The sequence below is a fragment of the Protomyctophum parallelum genome (assembly GCF_964188405.1).
Source record: "Protomyctophum parallelum genome assembly, chromosome: 2".
NCBI lineage: Eukaryota > Metazoa > Chordata > Actinopteri > Myctophiformes > Myctophidae > Protomyctophum > Protomyctophum parallelum.
This window is the reverse complement of record NC_139699.1, coordinates 36188669-36213366: the sequence shown is the minus strand read 5'-3', so window position 1 is coordinate 36213366 and position 24698 is coordinate 36188669. Positions and strand designations below refer to the sequence as shown.

General features: G+C 44.1%; 2 protein-coding genes across 2 annotated transcripts in view; one reads left to right on the top strand and one right to left on the bottom strand.

Moving 5' to 3' along the window:
- Positions 1 to 24698, top strand: part of LOC310854801 (limbic system-associated membrane protein-like) — a 243186-nt gene that overhangs the window by 1135 nt on the left and 217353 nt on the right. The gene's annotated exons all lie outside the window — the stretch shown is intronic.
- On the bottom strand, positions 2677 to 4175 carry LOC310876841 (uncharacterized protein; the record flags this gene model as incomplete). Its single annotated transcript, XM_083790493.1, has 3 exons — positions 4127 to 4175; positions 3256 to 3442; positions 2677 to 3090 (listed from the first exon to the last, which is right to left on the bottom strand). Exons 2-3 carry the CDS (start codon positions 3358 to 3360, stop codon positions 2677 to 2679), a joined length of 519 nt encoding a protein of 172 aa, XP_083646619.1. The 5' UTR covers positions 3361 to 3442; positions 4127 to 4175.

Genomic DNA, 24698 nt, shown 5'->3' with positions numbered 1-24698 from the left:
TGCATGCAGCCTGTGTGTCTGTAGGCTGATATTATCAATATGAATCAATGCATGCAGCCTGTGTGTCTGTAGGCTGATATTATGAATCAATGCATGCAGCCTGTGTGTCTGTAGGCTGATATTCTGCACCGGGTAGAACATCATAATTTCTTGCACACCTGACTATAATTACAATGATTCACGCGAGTCCTCTATAGTCTATTTGCTTTTAGTTTTAAGTGTGTCGAATCAGTTCTCTCTACTCCTCTACCGTATGCATACAGTGCCAGAAAAAAAGCCTTTAATCTTGTCAGCGGACACGTAACGTATACGTGACTCCAGGCGTGTGTTTGTGACGGTTATATAAAAGGATTTATGTAAACAAGGCTCCTTATTTCCTCCTCCACACCCCGCTTTGTGTGTGTGCGTGCGTGCGTGCGTGTGTGTGTGTGTGAGTGAGTGAGAGAGGAGGTAGGGGGGGCAGTATAGGCCACTTAAATGTTAGAATATTTGGCATCCTTATGAACAATATTTCATAACTACACACATACTGTAGGTCGCTAAATCTGCCCCACCCTCAACATTCAACATGCACTTTTTTTGTGATGTCATGGAGAGTGGAAGTCTGCACAGGAAAGCTCAGCCAAACTCATACAAGGCGTACAGTAGCCTAACAATTCTTACAGTATATGCTCAATATTATTATTGGCCTACATTTAATTTCACAGTTAACAGTAGAGAGGTTTCCAGAGGATTGCATATAGGCATTTACAAATTACAATGTACGTAGATCATGTATGTCGATACAGCATGCACAACTAATATTAGTCACAATATAAAACCCATTTCCACATAGGGTGAGGTACCCTCACAAAAAACATGCAGTAATCCTGGTCTTTAAACTGCCTCCCCCTGGCCAGCCGGGGCGCCTGATGGAGGGGGAAGGAACTGGTCTCTATACTGCCTCCCCCTGGCCAGCCGGGGGGCCTGATGGAGGGGAAAGGAACTGGTCTCTAAACTGCCTCCCCCTGGCCAGCCGGGGCGCCTGATGGAGGGGAAAGGAACTGGTTGGAATAACGTGTTCCTTCCACGCGCTACGTCCAACCAGGGAAACTCCCCCCTGTCAGGTGTAAAGGAGCAACTTGGACACTCAGGCATGAAGGAAGCATGAGTTAAAGTCCGTTGCTCTCCCCTTGTCCCCCATATGGGGACTAGGTTGGCGGAGGGTGTGTAGAGCCCAGGATCACATTAGATGATTGACACAGGGGTGAAAATGGGTTACAAAATCGTGGGATAAAAAAATAATAATATATATATATATATATATATATAAAATAAATAAAAATAAAACACATTTCCATAGGCTTCACACAACAACACAATAAGAGAACAATAACAGGCCATGAGACATCAGCAGGGATATCTCTCCTCCATAACAACATTCACAGTAGAACCACATAATACTGTACTATATATAGCCTGTCGCACGCACGCGCACACACACACACACACACACACACACACACACACACACACACACACACACACACACACACACACACACACGCACTCACGCACGCGAGAGGATGATAAATTCACATAATGGATTAAACGGATTTCTGGGGTTGAACAGGTTCCTTCCATTAAATTATACTAGGATCCAATTAGTCATTAGAGGCTCATTGAGCAGTGAACTTGGCCAGAGATGACGGTTTTTCACCGTATCAGTGCTGTGCGTGCGTGCGTGCGTGTGTGTGTGGATTCGTGCGTACATGGGTGTTTGTTTGTGGTCTGTTTCTGCGTGCGTGTGTGGATTCGTGCGCACATGGGTGTGTGTTTGTGGTCTGTTTCCAGCGGTTGAGTCATCCCCTGTAGTAACACCAGTATATGATATACCGTACACACAGTGACACTGACTCTAACGCTGCACAGAGATTCTATGGCATTTTCACTATTCATATTTTGCCCTGGGCTTTGGCTCAGCAGTCCAGGTACCTTGGCTGGTAATGCCGTGGGTTCGACTCCCGATCCCGACAACCTTTACTGCATGTCATCCCCCCATCTCTCTCCCCATTTCCTGTCAGCCTACTGTCTGTCCCTCCATAAAAAAAGGAAATAAAGGCGAATGCCACAAAAAAAATCATAAAATAATTCATATTTATATATATATATTTATATATATATATATATATATATATATTAGTGGTGGGCATAGATTTTCTTTTTTAATCTAGATTAATCTCACTGCAATTCTGGAGTTAATCTAGATTAATCTAGATTAAAATGGCTCATTTGAACTCTGCCGAAGGCATTGCAAATATGTGTGCGCTACCTGAATAATGACCAGAAGTACATCCTTGAACGGGCCACGTGGCCCATTAGACCAGGAGCCCTATCATAATTGGTAATGAATTGAAAATATAATAATGTTCAATACGATGTACGTGTGTTATACATTGTTTATTCAGTTAAACACGAATAACCATAAACACGTTACCATACAGGCAATTTGAAACAGTTGGTGCAAGAACAACCCCCTTTTCTGGGATATTACATTAATTAAACTGTAAACCTAGAGGTGATGAAGAACTGTTTACAGTCAGTAGCTTTGTGACATGACCTGAGTCCAACCTCTACCTCTCCTTCTTCCACCAGTCACTCAGACACACCAGCTTGTTCACATTGTCTGGTGACAAACTAGATCTCTTTTTCTGTACAATGTGGCCTGCTAAAGAGAACAGTCTCTCGCATGGGACAGTTGTGGCAGGAGTCCCCAAGTACTTCTGGGCAATGTGGGCCCACATTACCATAAACAGCAGTGTGCTCTGACCACCACTTCAGTGGACACTGATCTAAACTGGCACTGGGCTCTACCTTGTACCTCTCTACAACATTGTCTACTACTGGTATCTCGTCTTCTGACTCTGACTCTGATCCCATCAGCAGTAGGGCTGTCTTCTTTTGAGGTGGCTCAGGGTTCTCCTCCCTGGGCGGCTGCAGAGCAGGTTCTTCTGCCCTCACCAAGTCACTCAGCTTTCCCCACACTGGCTCCCTCTCTGCTTTGGGCAGGCATTTGAGATCTTTGAAGCGTGGGTCCAGAGCAGTGGCCACCTTTTGATGAAAAATAAAATAAAGATTGATGGATGTTAGAAAATGTAACTTTCAAAATCCTCCATATTTCTTCATGACTCATTCATCTATCCATTGATCAATCTACTGGCTTAACAGTCTATAATGGTCAGACAATACAGTTATCTTCTGGTCAGTGTCACATACCTTCAGCCATTCCAGGTTTGTTTTCTCCCTCCGCTGGTTGAGGTCTTTGATGAAGGCAGTCTTGAAGCGCACAATGTAGGCAGGATCATCATCAGAGATCTTCATTGCTCGCAGGAGATGACACAGGGCAGGTAAAACGACAGAGCAGGAGACATATTTTTCCCCACCAAGGAGCTCAGTGACGTACCTACACACACACACACACACACACACACACACACACACACACACACACACACACACACACACACACACACATTAAGAGGGGTGAGTTGACACCAAAAACGACGCCACAATGTCACAGCAGGACGCACACACACACACACACACACACACACACACACACACACACACACACACACACACACACACACACACACACACACACACACACAGTGACAGCCCCAAACACACAGCACAGCCCCAAACACAGCACAGCCCCAAACACAGCACAGCCACACACACACAGAGCAGTGTGCACACACACACACACACACACACACACACACACACACACACACACACACACACACACACACACACACACACACACAGCACAGCCCCAAACACAGCACAGCCACACACACACACAGAGCAGTGTGCACACACACACACACACACACACACACACACACACACACACACACACACACACACACACACACACACACACACACACACACACACACACACAGCAGTGCACAGTTGCACACACAGCACAGCCCCAAACACAGCACAGCCACACACACACACACACACACACACACACACACACACACATGCACAGCACAGCACAGCCCCCCCCCCCCCCCCCCCACACACACACACACACACACACACACACACAGAGCACAGCACAACACACACTTACTTGCATGGCTCCAGCAGTTTCTCCAGCTTTGCCAACTTCTCATATTCAGCATGTGTTGGGAGGGCCAGCTTGTGGGTCTGCTGAGCCAGCGTTGCGTGCACTGCGTCTCTGTTGCGCCTCAAACGATCATCGCTAGGGTTGAATTCCAGCGTGTTGGAACGTCTTGCATGAGTGACTCCTGGTCTTGTTCAAGGGATGCTTGCTGGGCATTCAGCTCGTCTGAGTTAGCCGGACTGTGTTTGAAATGTCCGACCACTTTTCGACACTTGGCCAGTACACCATCAAAACCACCATCCCAAAGTGACATTACAACGGCCCTCTGTACAAGATGAGCAACGCAGGGCAAGTGCTCAAATGGTAATATTCTCCCTGCTGCTATCATGTTGGGAGCGCTGTCGGTTCCAATGGTGGTGATCTTTTCAGCTATGTGTGAGGGGTGGGACCTTAGGACCTGGGAGATATAAACAGGATGTAGTGGTAATCTCAGAACCAGGCCACACGCGCTTGCCCCTGGAAAAACCACTCTCTTCCCATCCAGTGTCATGCAGGAAGTGCAGTGCAGGTTGTGGGCCAACACTGGGGTCTCCTATTCCTTTCCCACTGTACCTCCATCGGTACTGGGGCTTCCCATTCCCTCTCCTACTGTACCTCCAGTGGGGCGTCCCAATCCCAACACTGGGGCTTCCTATTCCCTCTCCTACTGTACCTCCATCGGTACTGGGGTTTCCTATTCCCTCTTCTACTGTACCTCCATCGGTACTGGGGTTTCCTATTCCCTCTCCTACTGTACCTCCATCGGTACTGGGGTTTCCTATTCCCTCTCCTACTGTACCTCCATCGGTACTGGGGCTTCCCATTCCCTCTCCTACTGTACCTCCAGTGGGGCGTCCCAATCCCAACCCTGGGGTTTCCTATTCCCTCTCCTACTGTACCTCCATCGGTACTGGGGTTTCCTATTCCCTCTCCTACTGTACCTCCATCGGTACTGGGGTTTCCTATTCCCTCTCCTACTGTACCTCCATCGGTACTGGGGCTTCCCATTCCCTCTCCTACTGTACCTCCATCGGTACTGGGGTTTCCTATTCCCTCTCCTACTGTACCTCCAGTGGGGCGTCCCACCCCTCACATATGCCCCACTGATTAGCGACGTCGAGAAACTGTCTGGCACACGCTTCTGCAAAGTGACGCTCCTCTGTTTTAATCACACCTGACGTTATAGGAGAGACAAAGTAGATCAGAATAAGTTTGCTATTTATAGGAAACTTACAATTAGCAGGCTGGCGTTGTTGGGGCTAGCTAGCAAACGTATAATGTTGGCTGGTGGTAAAATAAATCAATCGATCCCTGATAACGTTAGCTAAAGCTGTGTAAATTTTAGGCTGAATTAGCGATATTACATGCCGCGGTGGGGTTGGTTTCAGGTTGGATATTCAGCCAGGATGGCTGGGTATCCAGCCCGAGACCAACTTCACCGTGGTAAATTAATTTAAATTACATAACGTACCTAAGGCGAACGAGTGAAGTTCCCAGCTGACATCGATGAGGTGTACAGTAACGCCAAGGTAGTTGTCGTTTTTGACAGATGTCCAATGGTCCCCAGTCAGTGCTACACACGCCGCCCCGGCCAACTTTTCATCTTTCGCAGCTTTCTCTGGGGCGTACTGGTCATGGATTCTCCTTGTGATAGTTCGTCTTGCAGGTAGTTTGTAAGATGGGTCGCCTGTGGCCGCCTGGAGAAGAAGCTCGAGCCCATCATCTTCAACCACACTGATAGGCCGGCAGTTGATGGCAATCCACTGAGCTAGGAGGTTAGTTAGCCTGGCTGATAGAGTTGGGCTGACGGGCTTGCCACGGTTGCACTCCAACATTGTAGTTTGACGAACACTTTTCCCCGGAGCCATATTAGTGCTTGGCCCGCCGGCAGCTTCGCTATCATCAACCAACGCAAAGGAATGCTTGTGCGTTAGGTGATACTTCAGACTTGAAGAACTCCTACAGTAAGCCATTTCTGCTTTGCACAGGGTACAAACCACCTTGTTCTTGTCGAGGTTTCCATTGGGAAGCTTCTTGTAAAGAAATTTCCCCTGAAGCAAACCCGGGTTCACAGAGTCCTGCATGCTGACGTTTGATGTGGCACGCCGCACTGTTCATTAATTTCACCCGTGTCCGGTTAGGTTAGGATTTGTTACCGCCCCACTCTCAGAGTAATTTATTTCACCTTGTCCCTGTTAGGTTAGGACTTCTCCCTCCCACAGAGTAATTCGGCCAGGTAAAACTATCAAAGTGAAATTCCTAGCTTGCTCGCTTTATGCAGTCAATGCAGACGCAGCTCCCAGACCCAACTTTGAGAATAGATTAATGGCGATATTTTTTTTGACGCGCGATAATATTCTCGCGTTAACGCAGCACGTTAACGCCGATAACGGCCCAGCATTAATATATATATAGTATTCATCCTCCACTAATAATCGTCCACTCCACACCGATGATTAGTTACTGAGAAAGTATCATAACCATTTGGTTGTTTAGATTTACTTCAGTCTTTACTTATTGTCTGTGTTGTTGACACTATATAAAAAAAACTCTCCCCATGCCTTCGGCCTGGTGGAGACAAGAATAAATACAAAGAATTGACACCCCTTTTCCCCCGCTGACAAATTGGATAGGGTTGGAAAGAGATGTGGGGCCACAGTGTGAGGTCTGGGCTGGGAGCCACGGTGTGCTTTGGGCTGGTAATGTGTTGAAGGCAGAGAGACCTAGATCTAATTCCATGAAAGGCTGAGCAGATATAGGTGACCTGGAGGTGTGTAATATAGCCTGCTCTGCTTCAGCGCGGCCTGCAGGTCCACTAAGTGTTGGTTCTACAGACACAGAGACATAGAGAGACAAAGCTGGGGGTCCAGATAAGAACAGCACTTTGAGAAGAACCCAGAGCCACAGCCTTTACTGTTGAATTGAGTTCACTGAGGGGGGGGGGGGGGGGAGCAATGATGGCACACTAAGATTATCCCATTCTGACCTGAGATCAGATTCAAAAAATGTCTTCTACGTCCTGACAGATTTCTGAAAAAGCTATGTTTCTACCTATGTTTCCAAATTTGCGACACGATTTTTCAATAGCTAAATTACAACAATGTTTAAAACACCAATAGTTGTTCCAGCCCAGAATGGGTTATTCTCTGTGGTGGAAAGTACATACGGGTAAGTGCATGTACTCAAGTACTGTACTATTTTTGTTTCTTACTTTACTATTAGTATTTTCAATTTTCAATACTTTTACTTCTACTCCACAGATCTCAGAGACAAAACATATTGTACTCCACTGCAATTCTTTGAACACTTGAGTTACTTTGTAGATTTTAATTGTTATTAACAAAACCTACATTAACCTCTTCAGCCCTATTTCAACTTAGGCTATTTGAAAATTGCCCATCTACAAGCTCACAGATCTGCTATTTTCACATGTTTTTTGAGTGGTGCAAACCACTCCTACAACCAGCTTCCTTGTACTTGTTGTTTTGTTTGTGTGTGTGTCTGTCTGTCTGTCTGTGTGAGCATGAGTATGTGACTTAATAATAGCAGTAGGGGGCGCCAGAAACAGTGAGAGGGGTAGTGACTCTAATGAGAGAGAGTGAGTGAGAGAGAGAGAGAGAGAGAGAGAGAGAGAGAGGGGGGGGGGGGGGGGAATTGCACCACTCAGTTCACACGTGTGTGATTTTTTTAAGTACATTTAGCATGCTGAAATAGGAGCCATTGTTCATGCATTCAACAAAGAAAGAGCCGCCCCGTGTCCGAAACGGTTGAGAAATGACAGTTACCGTGTGGGGGTCCCTCTACTGTACCCTGTACTGTACTGTACTGTACTGTACTGTACTGTACTGTACTGGCACACCCGGAATCACCATATATACAGTTAATATGTGCATTAACAACCATGCTGTTTCTGTGCTCAGACGCACCCAGCCACCCACACATAGTCACTTAAGGAAGTGGTTGCACCACCTAAATTAAAAAAGGTAAAATCTGGTTTGAAATGACAAAACCATGCGGGTTTCTGAACTGTCCACACTTTTACAATGTACAATTATCAGTGTTAATTTTCAACTCTACTTGTTTACGTTGTTGAGAAACAACAGTGCTAAACAACAGTGCTATAGGCAGAAATAATAAGTGTTAATCCCTCGTTGCCTTCGGCTGAACGGAGGGTCAGGAGGTTAATCTGGTTGTTGTGAAGCAATCATCCGTATCAGATGGCCTTAAATGAACCGTGTCATGCCAACTATTCTACCCAACAGAGAGCCAGCCATATGTTGTGCATGTATAGAGCGCAAAGTCCTGACGTAACTCGCTCGTCCCCTCAATTCCCCTGGTTCACGGAAGTCATTTCTCTATGGAGAATAACATGGGGTGATCTTTATTGTCTACTATAAGCGTTGTGGTCCAAAAATATTAGCGTTATTGTCAGGGAGGTGTCTCTGTATCGTTTGCGACAGTCAGTCACTCATATATGATACAGTCTGCTTCTAGCGAAAATGTAACTAATTCAGTAGCGGTAACAATAGCGTTTTCTCTCAGTCAGTTGATTCTTCATATCCATATGAGTGAAACGGCCTGGATCATTTGTTTATTTTTCAAACACAGTTCTTATATGAGGCGATCTAAAATCCCCCTATGGGGATTACAATGCAAATAAAAAGTACATGAACCCGTGGATTTGCGCCCTCTACTTACTGATATTGACGTCAGACTTCGGTGCTCTATTGTATCACTGTTGATTCAACATACTAAAGTTTAGATTGTTGTCTTTGTATCTCATACTGGTTGTCTCTCATTGGGCGGTTCACTGACTTTTATTTATTTATTTATTTAGTAGAGTTTTCTTCTAAGGTGAACTAACTGTGTAGCTGTCATCAAGATTTAAAGCTGCCTTCAGAATTAAAGTTCATTTATAAATAGTACATAAGTTAAAAGGTTCATAATGTTTTTTGTTTCATGTCAATTTCATGTTTCTATGTGTTTCTACTTTATTTCAATGTATATTGAGGTGAGATTTATGTTGATTGATTGACTAAAGTCACTTTAACCTCTGAGCAGTTGAAGCCTGATCTGCTGATTGAGCAAGGGTGTTTTCGATCACTGGTAATTAGCAGAGCAGGGCAGAGCCACTGAGCCAGTTCATTCTGAGAGAGAGCTTCAGCGTGCAACAGCTAAAGTGCATTGCTGCTGCCACATGTAGATCTGCTGTTTTCCAGCCCATGATATCAGTTAAAGTCAATACATTGATACTGAGAAGATTTCCCCCGTTTATTCCCCCCAAAGTGGATGCGGCCAATGAGGTATTATTTGTTACTTTTGTGTTTGTTTATTGTAACCTGTGTTGTTTATCATTATTGTTCTCTATGAGAATTTGTACTGAATGCACATTGTCTTTTATGTTTTTATTCAGTTCTCACGGCATTTAGCAGCCAAATAAATGTCTGTACAACAAAAAGAACGCCTTGTGACGTATCTACCCACGGAGGGGGTTACAGTGAGAACTCAGCCTGCTCGACACGAGGTGAAGGGGCCTGTCTGTGCCTACCGTCGACCGTGCTGCAAGCAAGTTTCCATGGTTCACCTGCAGTGACTTCCAGCATCGAGCAGATAAGACTGTGACTACATTGGGATCCCAGCAAGTGGAGTTCGGGAGCTTTGGATGGTTAAGCCAACAAGAAGTAACACATTTAAAATAAGTTAAATGTTGAGTGGAGTAACCTACTCACTGCTTTAAAGGGACTCTATAATTGCTTAAAGGGACATTTCTGGTATTTTGCACATGTCGTTCTATGTTCAAGTTGTTGTTGATTTCACTACAGTCATTTACTATTAAGCAAGTTTCAAGTGTAAATGACACTTAAAGTCTACGGGTGAAAATATATTGGTGTTATACATATTCTGATTTCATTTTAAGTGGTTTACTCCTAAAGAATTGAAGTGACTATATTGCAACCAAGAGTGATATAAGTTACTAGTGTTAAAAGAAGTGTTATCCATTTCATTGGGTAATTTCATTTAAAGTCCATGTGTATTGTGAAATAATTTACGATACTTAAGTCATTCTAAAATATATACTTGGTTAAAAATACTTATGGTAATTCTTTGCAAGTGAAACAAGTTCATTAAGGGTGTTTGATACATTTTAAGGTTTTTCTAAAAACAATTATGTCAAACTAAAATCCAAGTTAATTGCAAGTGTTACATTCCAAAACCGTAGTATTATTTAGGTTAATTTATTTAACTGTTGTTTTTTGTTGTTTAAGCTTTAAAAAGCTACTAAATAAGAAAGCTTACAGTCAATTTAAACAATTCTAAATATGTCTGAGCACGAAGCCAGTGAGAAAGATTTAAATGTTACCATTACAGTTGATGCGTTAGTGCACCAGTCTACCAGCACTGATAATGCACCTTTAGACACTAACACACAAAAGGGAATTGAGGTACTAGAAGGGGCCGACAATGTGTTAGAAGAGAGTGAAGATGATGCAGATAAACCGCGAAGAAGCCGGAGAACCCGAAAGCTTACTGAAAAGGGTCAAAACCTCGAAGATGACAGAATAAGAAATATTCAGCATCACTTCACAACTTCCTATGAAAAATGGAAATCTGTTGCCAAGGAGGCTAAGAAAGCATTCAGTGGAGCTCTATCCAATGACATATTGGAAAGCATTACCACCAAGATCAGCTGTGCTGAGAAAGATGTAACTCAAGCTTATGATGACTTACGCCGACACATTACCCCTGAAAGCCAGACCCGCCGTCGTGTCGACACTTGTGTAGCGGTGTCAGAGAAGATCCTGACGCGTGCTTCTAATCGCAAAGACAGAGAGCAAGATGACTTGAGTGAGTCTAGCTCTAAGTTCACTTTCAGTGCCAGCCAAATTTCAGCGTCTGCAAGTAGACCAACCACAATATCAAGGCAGTCAAATCTGTCCGCTGCAAGGAAACAAGAAGCTGCAGCAGAGCTAGCTGCAAATCAAGCCACTTTAGAAGTCCTAGATGTAATGGACTATGAGAAGCAACAGCTTGAAACCCTTGAAGCTGAGAACAGACAAAGGCTTGCAACCATTGACGCTGAGAACAGACAAAGGCTTGCAACCATTGACGCTGAGAACAGACAAAGGCTTGCAACCATTGAAGCTGAGAACAGACAAAGGTTTGCACAGCAAGAAGCGGAAAGTGCTGCAAGACAAAGTGCTTTAGAAGAGAAGCGCAGGCAGTTAGAGCGCTTAGATGCAGTCAAGAAAATAAATGCTGCAAAGGCACGACTACAAGTGTATGAACAAGAAGTGGGCTCAGATGACGAGATATTAGAGTCGCTAGAAGACAGGAAATCTATGCAACTGAGATCCGCACGGAAGTCAAAAGGTCTGCCAGTGCAACATGTGGCATCACCACAACATGTCTCACATGCACAATCGGCTATGATAACCCAAGCAACCACAAGGGGTCAGCCTGCTACTAATGCCCAGCAGATGACACAAGCAGTCACGAGCCAACCTGTTGCTAGTGCTCAGCAAGAGGACAGCGCTACAGCAATTGCCAGAGCAATTGCAGAGTCCATCAACGCAAGCCGACTCCCTGTACCAGAGCCGTCAGTTTTCAGTGGAGACCCACTAAGGTACAAAGACTGGAAGATGTCATTTCAAACGTTGATAGGCAGAAAGAACATTCCAGTAAATGAAAAGGTATACTATCTTCGCAAGTACGTCGGCGGACCGGCAAAGAAAGCCATAGAAGGTTATTTCCTGTTAGGCACAGAAGCAGCCTATCATTCAGCATGGGACATACTTGAAGAGAGATATGGAAGCTCATTTGTGATAGCTAAAGCCTTCAGAGATAAACTTACCGCGTGGCCGAAGATAGGACCCATAGACAGCATGGAACTGAGAGAGTTCGCAGACTTCCTGCAAGGCTGTCAATCAGCGATGGCACAGATTAAAGGCCTAGAAGTCTTAAATGACTGCGCTGAAAACCAACGGATACTTACCAAACTTCCTGATTGGCTGACAGCCAGTTGGAACAGAAAGGTCATTGAGAATCTGGAAGAGTGGCAGGAATTCCCTAGCTTCGGGAAATTTGTTAAGTTTGTCACAAAGGAAGCCAAGATAGCCTGTAATCCAGTGACCTCTCTTTATGCTCTGAAGTTGAGTGATGTCGAGAAGTCAAAGACACCACCAAAACACCAAGACACCAAGACACGAAGTATTGGTGCAAAGGTACTAGCAACTACAAGCACATCTGAAGGGAAACCAGATGCTAAAGGGTGTGTCTTTTGTGAGAAGTCAAACCATGGCATTCACACATGTCGAAAGTTCATGGCCAAGTCAGTCGCAGAACGAGTCAAGTTTGTGCAGACCAACAGATTATGCTTTGGATGCATGAAATCAGGTCACCAGTCTAAAAATTGTGACAACAAGAGTGTCTGTGACACATGTAAAAGGAAGCACCCTACCTGTTTACATGAAGACCGTACCAAAGACGACGGAAAGAAATATCAGAAGGATGACAAACAAAAGGAGAGTGAGAAGCACTCAAAGGACAAAGAAAGGTCAAAGGACAAGACAGACGAAACAGCAAGTGAAGCAACATCACACCGTGTAGTGCAGGATATGAGCAACGCTTGCACTTCCACAGTTGTTCCAGTGTGGTTATCTACTACAAGTAGACCAGAGAATGAAGTTCTTGTATATGCACTTCTGGACAACCAAAGTGATACCACCTTCATCTTGCAAGAAAAAGCTGACACTCTGGACACACAGAAGGTTCCGGTGCAGCTAAAACTGTCTACATTGTCATCCAAGAACACAATCATTCCAAGTCAGAAGTTAACTGGGCTACAAGTCAGGGGGTTTTACTCTTCTAAGAAAATCCCTCTCCCAGTCACCTATTCAAGAGAGTTCATTCCTGCCAATCTCAGTCATATTCCTACACCCAAGACTGCCAGAGCATGGTCTCACCTGGAGTACCTTGCTGAAGAGATCGCACCATTAATCGATTGCGACATTGGTCTGCTTATTGGCTATAATTGTTCCCATGCCCTGTTACCCAGAGAAGTGGTGTCAGGCAAAGACAATGAGCCATTTGCCCAAAGAACAGACCTCGGCTGGAGTATAGTCGGCTGTGTCAATCCCTGTGTCGACTATGGCGATGTAATTGGAAGCAGCCACAGGATTGTTGTCAAAGAAGTGACACCAAATCTTCACGCACATGCTAATCAAACAAGTGAAGTCCGATACATCTGCCGCACACAAGTCAGAGAAGTAGTCACTCCACCAGACGTGATACGGGTGCTTGAATCAGACTTCAATGAGAGAACGGCAGAGGATGCTCATTTCTCCCAAGAGGATCTACGCTTCATCGCAACGATGGAGGATGGAATCAAGATCAAGGCAAACGGTCACTGTGAAATGCCGTTGCCGTTTAAGGAAGACAGACCGAGTCTACCAGACAATAGAGTGTGTGCAAATCACCGCCTCAAGTGTCTGAAAAGGAGATTCGAGAAAGACAAGCAGTACCATAAAGACTACATTGCCTTCATGAGTGGAACAATCACTCGCGGAGATGCTGAAAAGGTTCCAGCAGAAGAAATGAACAAAGGTCCTGTCTGGTACATCCCTCACCATGGGGTCTATCACCCTCAGAAACCCGGAAAGATAAGGGTTGTGTTCGACTGCTCTGCGAAGTTCCAAGGCATGTCGTTGAATGATCATCTGCTCACCGGACCAGAACTGACAAATTCCCTAATAGGTGTCCTCTGTAGGTTCCGCAAGGGTCCAGTAGCAATAATGTGCGATATTGAACGTATGTTCCATCAATTCCACGTAAGAGCAGAAGACCAAAACTATCTGAGATTTCTCTGGTGGGATGATGGAGACTTTCAATCAGAACCATCAGTCTATAGGATGAGAGTGCACCTGTTCGGAGCAGCCTCGTCGCCAGGCTGTGCAAACTATGGCCTCAAGTACGTTGCTGCACAAGGACAAGGTCGCTTCAGTGAAGCATCCATCGCTTTCATCGAAAGGAACTTTTATGTGGATGACGGTCTGATAAGTCTGGCAACTGCAGATGAAGCAATACAGTTGGTCAGTGAAGCAAGGCAGATCTGCAGCGCAGGCAAGCTGCGAATCCACAAGTTCATTTCCAACAGTCAGGAGGTGCTTGCATCCATCCCTAAAGAAGAATGTGCTGAAACAGTAAGACATCTAGATCTAGCCTTGGGTGAGCCGCAGCTTGAAAGAGCCCTAGGTGTACGATGGTGTGTTGTTTCAGACCAGTTTCAGTTCAGAGTGGTAGTAAATGAACACCCGCTGTCTAGAAGAGGAGTACTGTCGACAGTAGCGTCCATCTTTGATCCACTTGGCTTTGTAGCACCCTTCATCCTAGTTGGGAAGCAGATACTGCAACAGATGTGCAGAGACAAGATTGGATGGGATGAGCCACTCTCTGAAGAACTACGTCCAAAATGGGAGTCCTGGCTCTTGGACCTGCAGAACTTAGCTGATGTCAAGATTCAGCGATGTTACCTGCCAGCAAGTTTCAAAGAAGTCAAGAAGTATGAACTCCATCACTTCTCTGACGCAAGTGTCACAGGGTATGGAGAATGCACTTACCTAAGAGCAGTCAGTGCATCAGGACAAATCCATTGTTCTCTAGTCATGGGCAAGTCCAGAGTGGCACCTACGAAGATCACCACAATCCCACGACTTGAGCTGTCAGCAGCGGTTGTTGCTGTTCGTACAAGTGACCTGCTCAGAAAGGAGTTGGATATAGAAGATGTCCAGGAGTTCTTCTGGACCGACTCAAAGGTCGTCCTGGGTTACGTCAACAATAACGCCAGGCGATTTCATGTTTTCGTGGCAAACCGCATTACACGAATCAAAGAAAGTACCAATCCAAGTCAATGGAGACATGTACGCTCTGAAGAAAATCCAGCAGACCACGTGTCAAGAGGCCTCAAGGCAAAGGACCTCATTGCTTCCAACTGGTTTACTGGTCCAGATTTCCTCTGGTGTGACGAGCTTCCCAGCAGAGATGTTAAGGTGGGAGACATAGCAGTTGAAGACCCAGAAGTTCGTAAGACCATCGTACATAAGACCTTGGCAACAGACGTTTCACTGCCTGATCGTTTCCTGAAGTTCTCCAGCTGGACAAGTTTAGTCAAAGCCATTGCAAGACTCATGCGTCGTGTCAAGGAGCTTAAAGGTGTGACGTCAAGAACCAATGAAGCCACAAGTCTCGAAGAGAGAAAGGATGCTGAACTTACCATCATAGGTATTGTCCAAAGAGCAACCTTCTCTGAAGAAATTCAGAGTCTTCAACACAAGAAGGAGATCAGCACGGATAAGACCTGCAGACTGCACCGTCTGAATCCCTTCATGGACGAACAAGGTATCCTCAGGGTGGGAGGACGACTAGAACATGCTGATTTGCATCCGCACATCAAGCATCCAGCCATCTTGCCGAAGACCAGCCACGTATCAATGTTACTGATCGACCACTACCATCAAAGGGTGGAACACCAAGGACGAGGCATAACAATGAATGAGTTGAGATCAAACGGCATCTGGATCCTTGGATGTAGTCAAGCTGTGTCCTCCTACATCTATAAGTGTGTCAAGTGTAGGAAGTTCAGGAGGTGTACAGAGGAACAAAAGATGGCGGATTTACCCCGTGAGCGATTGGAAGCAACTCCTCCATTTACCTATTGTGGTATGGACTGCTTTGGGCCGTTCCATGTTAAGGATGGAAGGAAGGAGCTGAAGCGCTATGGGCTGCTGTTCACCTGTCTTTGCTCTCGTGCTGTGCACATTGAACTCCTTGATGACATGACGACCGATGCATTTATTAATGCACTCCGTTCCTTCATCGCCCTACGTGGAAACGTCCGTCAACTGAAATCAGACCAAGGTACTAACTTTGTTGGTGCAAGACGTGAGTTTCTGGAAGCTGTGAAGGACATGGATCAAGAATCCTTAAAGCAACTAGGCTGTGAGTTTGTCATGAACCCTCCATCTGCGAGCCATATGGGTGGAGCCTGGGAAAGGCAAATCAGAACAATAAGGAGTGTGTTGACATCCATCCTGGATAAGTCACCCCAAAGACTTGACAGTTCATCCTTGCGAACTTACCTGTACGAAGTCATGGCAATCATAAACAGCAGGCCTTTAACAGCACACTTACTCAGTGACCCGGCTGGGCCACAGCCTCTTACGCCTAACCACATCCTGACGATGAAGTCTTCAATAGTTTTGCCACCACCAGGAGACTTTGTGAAGGAAGACCTTTATCTACGCAAAAGATGGCGAAGAGTGCAATATCTAGCCAACGAGTTTTGGTCTAGGTGGAAGAAAGAGTACCTGGTTGAACCTGCAACAGAGGCAGAAATGGCACAAGACCCGCAGAAATGCTAAGATCAACGATATAGTGATTGTGAAAGACGACACTGCACCACGAAATGAGTGGAAACTAGCCAAGGTCACGGACGTGCACCCTGGTGAAGATGGATGTGTGAGGAAGCTACAATTGCTGATTGGAAGTTCAGCACTGGATGGCCAAGGAAAGAGACTCACCAAGCCAGCCTACTTGGAGAGGCCTATCCATAAGACGGTTACCCTGCTGGAAGCCGACTAAGCAACCTCTACCTCTCATGCACTCCATACACTAGTGCTCATAACACACTACATGACACTCTACATTAAAAAGGATGATTATAAAAATGTGAAAGTTCATTAAAGAAATCCAGGTGATTTCGGTGGGAGTGTAGCTGTCATCAAGATTTAAAGCTGCCTTCAGAATTAAAGTTCATTTATAAATAGTACATAAGTTAAAAGGTTCATAATGTTTTTTGTTTCATGTCAATTTCATGTTTCTATGTGTTTCTACTTTATTTCAATGTATATTGAGGTGAGATTTATGTTGATTGATTGACTAAAGTCACTTTAACCTCTGAGCAGTTGAAGCCTGATCTGCTGATTGAGCAAGGGTGTTTTCGATCACTGGTAATTAGCAGAGCAGGGCAGAGCCACTGAGCCAGTTCATTCTGAGAGAGAGCTTCAGCGTGCAACAGCTAAAGTGCATTGCTGCTGCCACATGTAGATCTGCTGTTTTCCAGCCCATGATATCAGTTAAAGTCAATACATTGATACTGAGAAGATTTCCCCCGTTTATTCCCCCCAAAGTGGATGCGGCCAATGAGGTATTATTTGTTACTTTTGTGTTTGTTTATTGTAACCTGTGTTGTTTATCATTATTGTTCTCTATGAGAATTTGTACTGAATGCACATTGTCTTTTATGTTTTTATTCAGTTCTCACGGCATTTAGCAGCCAAATAAATGTCTGTACAACAAAAAGAACGCCTTGTGACGTATCTACCCACGGAGGGGGTTACAAACTGGGTTGATACAATTAGACAGAAAAGAGCAGAATGTGTCTTGAATAAGTAGAGAATATAAAACACAATGTTCTACAATAGAAGTAGAATCGTTTAATTTCTATGGCTTTTCAAGTCCATTTCATGAGCTCTGCCGCCTGCGGGCAACTTAAGCACCGGTTGTCCTCCAGCTGTGGTATCATTGGACATATAGAGTAGGCTACTGTATTATAGGGCTCAAGGTTCAAGGTTAGCTTTATTGTCCCTTGCGGGAAATTGGTTTGCAGCCAGATCATAGCAAAAGTGCATTAGTGGGCAGTATGTGCAAAGGGGCAAAAATAAAGTTATTTGCTGTTCTGTTCAGCAGTTGAATAGCAGCCTGGACAAAGGATAGTTTGAGGATGTATACAAGGTTACAGGTTCAATCCCCAGCTCATCCTGACACTGAACCATCACTGATGAGCAGCTTGGTGGCTTTGGTGGTGCCTTGCATATGCGATACGAGGTGCGCGATGCGAGGCGCGTACCTTAAACAATAGCGGAGAGAAAGGCATGCTTGGATTGGTCTCATTTATTTAAAACGATAAGCATTGAAGCAACAACTTCATGAAAGCAGTGACGCACAAATAATTAGGCTTAATAAAACATTCGACCGTAACAAGTCAACTGCCTGACGCAGGCATTACCTCTAAAAAAAAAATATATATAGCCTATAATCAAAGCTTCTCTTCCGATTGAAACTCAGATGTGAAAACACCAAAAAAAACACCAGTCCTGGAGCTCCAGGCGCGCTAATTTGCGCCGCGGTCTACGCCGCTCTCAGACCCTTCCGACGAGGCTCTTTCTTGGGGTAGAAAAGTCTGGATGACCGCGGCTCAAATTAGCGCGCCTGGAGCCCAGGAGGTCTAGGGCTTTTTCCCCTGTCCCATGCGTGAAATCTCGCCGATTTTTCTCCCCATTTGCGCCATCCCGTATGTGATACGCCAATTTCTTGTCACATAGTTGACACTGTACACCACTTGTTCTTTGTTCTCCTTGCATATTCTAAAATGCAACCACACTTTAGATTTCTTTTGTGGCGGCATGAGTGCAGGGCAGGCTGCTGTGTGTGTGTGTGTGTTGACTTCCTTGTTGTTCCCACGAGTAGTGAGGGGGAATTAAAAAACTTCAGTGCACAATGCAAGGAATAAATGCATTCGCCATGTATCCGAAGGAAGTCTAATCCAATCATTTTTTAGATTTCTCCAGTTTAATCCTGAGTTAAAGTTTTGTTGTGTTCAAGATCTGATTTTAGGCATGTTTAAGCCTCCAGGAAAATCCGTGTTGAGGTTCTTAATCCACTGTTTTTCATTAAAACGTCTTTGTCCTACTGTCCAGTTGGGATTGTGTTGAAGTCCAGCGCATTTTAGAGCTTCAATGCCATGAGCCATGAAATGTTGCACAAACCTTGTGGTTGTCTTTTTTCCATTGTTAATATTGTACCTGTGTTGTCCCAGCCTTGTACCTATTGTTTTACCCGTTTCTCCGAAATATTGTAAACCACATTTGTCACATGTGATTAAGTAAATGCAATAGAGCACCGAAGTCTGACGTCACTTTCAGTAGAGGGCGTCAGTCCCCAGGTTCATGTATTTTTTTAGTTGCATTGAAATCGCCATAGGAGGATTTTTAGATCGCTTCATATAAGAACTGTGTTTGAAAAATAAACATGTCATCCCGGCCGCTTCACTCATATGGATATGAAGAATCAACTGACTGAGAGAAAACGCTAATGTTACTGCTACTGAAATAGTTACATTTTCGCTAGAAGCAGACTGTATCATATATGAGTGACTGACTGTTGCAAACGATACAGAGACACCTCCCTGACAATAACGCCGAGACAGCTTGTTTATTTTTGGACCACAACGCTTATAGTAGACGATATTAAGATCACCCCATGTTATTCTCCATAGAGAAATCACTTCCGCGAACCAGGGGAATCGAAGGGATGAGCGAGTTACGTCAGGACTTCGGTGCTCTATTGCTGGTTCTGGTTGTTATTTGTTGTTTAATCTCTAACATGCGTTTTGTAGTTCTATTTTTGACTAATTGTTTGGGTTTGAAGTATTCTGGTCCCTCGCGTGCTGGTGTGTTGATTTCTTTTAGCTTGCTGTGTACTAGATAATCTTTAAGGTTTTTGTTTTTTCTGTAGGCCGATATAATTTTATAATCTTTTAGAAGATCATCCGTTCGGTTCTCAAAATTCCTTTTTATTCTGTTGTTGGCTAGTGTGCTCTGTGTTGAATAACTGGTTATCAGGGCTAATTTAGGGCCTGGATCTCGCACTCTTACTTCTAAAAAGGTACTTTGAGCTTTCCGGAGGAATGTGTAACCTCTTAGTCTGAGAGCCTTAAATAGTGTTTTACAAGCTATTTTGAAATCACTTCTTTGCGTGCAAATCCTATGGAATCTTAGTAGTTGTGATTTGACTATCCCTGTGTAAGAGTGTGTCGGGTGAAATGACGTTTTGTGTAATAGGGCGTGGGTGTCTGTTTCTTTAAAGAATACTTTTAAGTCTAGTTTCCCATTTGTGTTAAAGTTTGGGCCTTTGAAGATTGTTACATCAAGAAAGTCAATCCTTTCAGTGTGTGTCACAAATTTTATCGTTATGGATCTATGATGGCTATTTAGAACATCAATAAATTCCTGCTGTGTGTGTGTGTGTGTTGACTTCCTTGTTGTTACCACGAGTAGTGAGGGGGAGAGGGGAGGAGGCGTTGCGGTGCTGCGAGGCGCGATCATGGCTCGCGGACCAAATGGGGCCGTCTCGCGGACCAAAAGCGGCCGCTTTTTTTAAAATGACTATTCGATTCAAAATTTAAAAATGAACATCGATTAATCGATTTTTTTGGGTCAGCCTTAGTGTGCAGGCTGGGTGGTGTGTGATAATCCGTTTGAATTATTCCTTTGGTACGACGACTGCGGCGGCGGGCCCGGGAGAACAAATAACGGGAGACGAGACAGTATCACGCTAAAGGTTCACAAAGTCTATTACACATACTGTACGTATATATAGAGCTGGATCCTAATGACGTGACACAACACTTGAGACATAACAACCGCTAACTGCAGCAAGCTGACCTTTCTGTCTGAGATGTCTCCAGTAGCTAACTATAAAGTATGCTTACAGTTCAGGCAGTACACAATACATATCAAGTACATTGTGTACTCGCGTACAAGTACACAGCCATGGGCGATCAGATCATAACAGGGGGTGAATGTGAAATATATTGCAATAGCTGCGATTGGCAGGGGCTTAAGCCTTGCACAGATAGTCACCAAGTGGTGCTAAAGCACCTGCCCTTTTGCTCTCTCAAAACAGCAAAAAGTGCCGTTTTGAAAGTTTGTTTTTTCGTACAGTTTGTTCATTAAATTTTTTGTTTTGTACAGTATGTGGCACCCATGGTAACATCGATCAATTCTGAATTCTAAAAGCGTCTAATATATTATGTATGCCCCCAAAAATCTATAAATCTCACGCACTATTAAGGCAGCCGACAGTTCCACGCGCCCCACAAGGTGCACTATTTTCACTTGAGCTCAAAATGTCTGTGATGTCGGTGACTGCTGGTAAATCGTGACTGCATTTACAGGTATATAAGCACCTTTCTTATCTTGCCAACCCTTCAGTCACCTTTTATAATTATGTCAAAATGTTTGCATAGATGACGGGAAATAAGTACAACCTCACAAATGTTAAGCACATCAAACCTAAAATATACAGTAACGTAACACAACCTCAGAACAAGCACATAAAGGTTAACCCATTCTGACCTGAGATCAGATTCTAAAAAATGTCTTCTACATCCTGACAGTTTTCTGAAAAAGCTATGTTTCTATGTCAGTCGTTCTTCGGTTTTTCAAAAATAGCAGACCTACAAGCTCGTAGCGCGCCACTCGGTGGCGCGCTATGAGCTTGTAGATCTGCTATTTTTCAATAGCTAAAGCATAACATCATAATGCTAACACCAAAAGGGTTTCCCGACACAAAATGGGTTAAACACATCAAGCCTAAAATATATCATTCCTAACGATGTGGGAACCGTGGAGCTCCTCTGTCTCTCCTCTCTCCGCCGCTGAGGGGTAGAAGAACCATTAGCATGTTGTGTCTCTGCCAGCTTCACGTGCCATTTGCCCCCCAGGAAAAACCAGAAAGAACATAAATCATGGCATATTAATCCATTCTGGGCGGGAACCCCCTTTTGGTGTTAGCATTATGCTATGCTTTATAGCTATTGAAAAATAGCAGATCGAGCTTGTAGGTCTGCTATTATAGAAAAATCATGAAAATGTGGTGCAAAGCTTTGAATATATACTCTTTCAGAGCGAACGTTTTTAACTCAAATCTTTGCTTCTGAGAGGTGGTCCCTGAAACAACACATTTTTTCAGATGGGGGGGGGGGGGGGGGGGGGGTCAGCGGCCAATTTCATATATTTTTGGGGGTCCTTGACATGAAATATTGAGAACCACTGATATAGAAACATGAGGTTTTTCAGAAAAAAATACATTTTTACAAATACATTTTTAAAGTTTCGACGTCAGGTCAGAATGGGTTAAGTCTCGGCTCATCGCCAAAACGGATCAGATACACAGGATCCTGGTCGCTGAACAATGCCCCAACAAGAGCCCTCCTTTATATATATATATATATTAGAGCTGGGACTCGATTAAAAAAATTAATCTAATTAATCAGAGGCTTTGCGATTAATTAATCTAGATTAATCGCATTTTAATCGCATATCATTATTTGACCCGAGAACAGTGAGAAAGCAATTTTTTCAAATGGATTTTGGTATACTAGTGAATACATAAGTTTAAGCAATAAAACATTGTTTTTGTAGTAATAGGGGTAATAATTCTTTATTGAATAATTACACACAACTGTGCTGTAATCCACGCTACCATCGGATAAACTGTCCAGTGACAACGTTCCGCGGTGAAAAAAATAGTGCGATTAAAATGCGTTAATTTTTTTAATGCATTAATTTTTCTGTAGTTAATTAATCGTAATTAATCGCAATTAGTCCCGGCCCTAATATATATATATATATATTGTGGAGTGTCTGTGTTCAATGAGCAGGCGGAACAGGGGATTGCAGCAGTTTCAAACGGCTTTTTATTGCTTTAGCAGTAAATCATACAGCAGGCAGGAGAAACCCCACATAGGTTTCGGATAAATTATATTCCATACAATATCAGTTTCACAGGCGTCCTCGCCAGCCTGGAGAAGGATGAGAACAGAAGATTAGTTTTCAACTCAGGTTTGTACAGTCTCTGATAGCTCGCTCCTCACTGGAGGGCTTTGGGTTTTGATAAACGATAAGAGGTGATGGCGATGCCTTGCTTCGTGACGTCATCGGTCTTTATCTTTAACTGTAGCGGGTCTTCTCCCATAGCGGGGGTTCAGCTCCGAGAGAGCACAAGCCGTCAAGCCGTTCCGGCGTATATAATGAGCGCCTGACAGGACTCAATGTAATATCAAGAATTATAGGTTTCTTTCCGACCTTATTATTTGTAGTTTCCACGTCACCGTCACTGGCGGGGCTGCCTTCCTCCCGCAGCGCGATACGTGGAACTGGAACTCCTGTTCCTAAAAGCCTGTGACGAGAGGAGAGTGACGGTTAAGACATGCAGAGCTATACACATGAGTGTGTGTTCGGTGGAAGTGTGTGTGTCTTCTTACCCCCCGACGGTTTGCTGTGCGTGCCTCCGTGAGCTTGTGTGTGTGAACCAGCCGCTGTCAGACGTAGACTGAGTCTTCCTTTTATATGACGGGTGTGGCCGCTTGCTGATTTGGGTGCGGTCGGTCCATCAGCTCAATCTGGCGGAGGAGGAGATTCGGGACGTATACATTCCCTATTAGGCGGTCGAGGGCGCTCCTAACGTCTTCTGTCTGACAGCGTGTCTGGTTGCCCTGGCAACGCACTTACCATCGCAGGGTGTCGCTCGCGAGACCCCACAATATATATAAACATATACACAGGATCCTGGTCGCTGAACAATGTCCCACATCTCTGAGAGCCCTTCGGAAATGTTGACTTTGCCTCCTTTTACACAGAGGATAAAGAAGACAAAACTAAGACAAAAATGTTCGTCGACTACCTTTTTCCACTGACGAAAACGAATGGAAACTAAATTAAAACTTATCTACGATGACTAAAACTAAGACTAAATATACCGACTTAAAACTAGACTAACACTAAGACATTTCCAGGTGACTAAAATGACTAAAACTAAATGAAGTTTCAGTCCAAAGACTATGACTAAAAAAAATCGAAATTTGCTGCCAAAAACAACACTGAAGACAAGCCAAATGAGTCTCTTTCCCCACCGAGTCACAACATATTTACCACCTTTTCCACAATAGTTCACTTTTAATTGCTTTTTTTCCCTGTGTTTTCTCGTTGCACGGTCGGTGGCCTCAAGCAGAACTATTGCCATACGGGGGATTTAAGTCCTGGAAAATGACAATTGCTAATTAAAGCATTAATTAACTCCGTCTGTGTTATTTGCTTCGCCTCTGGGTGAAATATCGGAGCTTTGACAATAATACGCCTCTGACTCATTATTTTCAGTGAATATAATTTGTGTTGCTCTGTGATTTACCCTGCAGGACCCCATGTCACAGTTAACCCATTCTGACCTGAGATCAGATTAAAAAAATGTCTTCTACATCCTGACAGTTTTCCATTCTGACCTGAGATCAGATTCTAAAAATGACTTCTACATCCTGACAGTTTTCCATTCTGACCTGAGATCAGATTCTAAAATGTCTTCTACATCCTGACAGTTTTCCATTCTGACCTGAGATCAGATTCTAAAAATGTCTTCTACATCCTGACAGTTTTCTGAAAAAGCTATGTTTCTATGTCAGTCGTTCTTCGATTTTTCAAAAAATAGCAGACCTACAAGCTCGTATATTTGCTATTTTTCAATAGCTAAAGCATAGCATAATGCTGACACCAAAAGGGGTTGCCGCCCAGAATGGATTAAATCCCCAGATCTCTGCTTCTAATTTGAGTTTTGAGATTTGCAGTATTTGAACGCTGCCTGCTCAGAGGCTCAGACATTGCAGGAGGTGAATTAGACTAATCTGCCCCAAGGAGCACTGCATGCACTT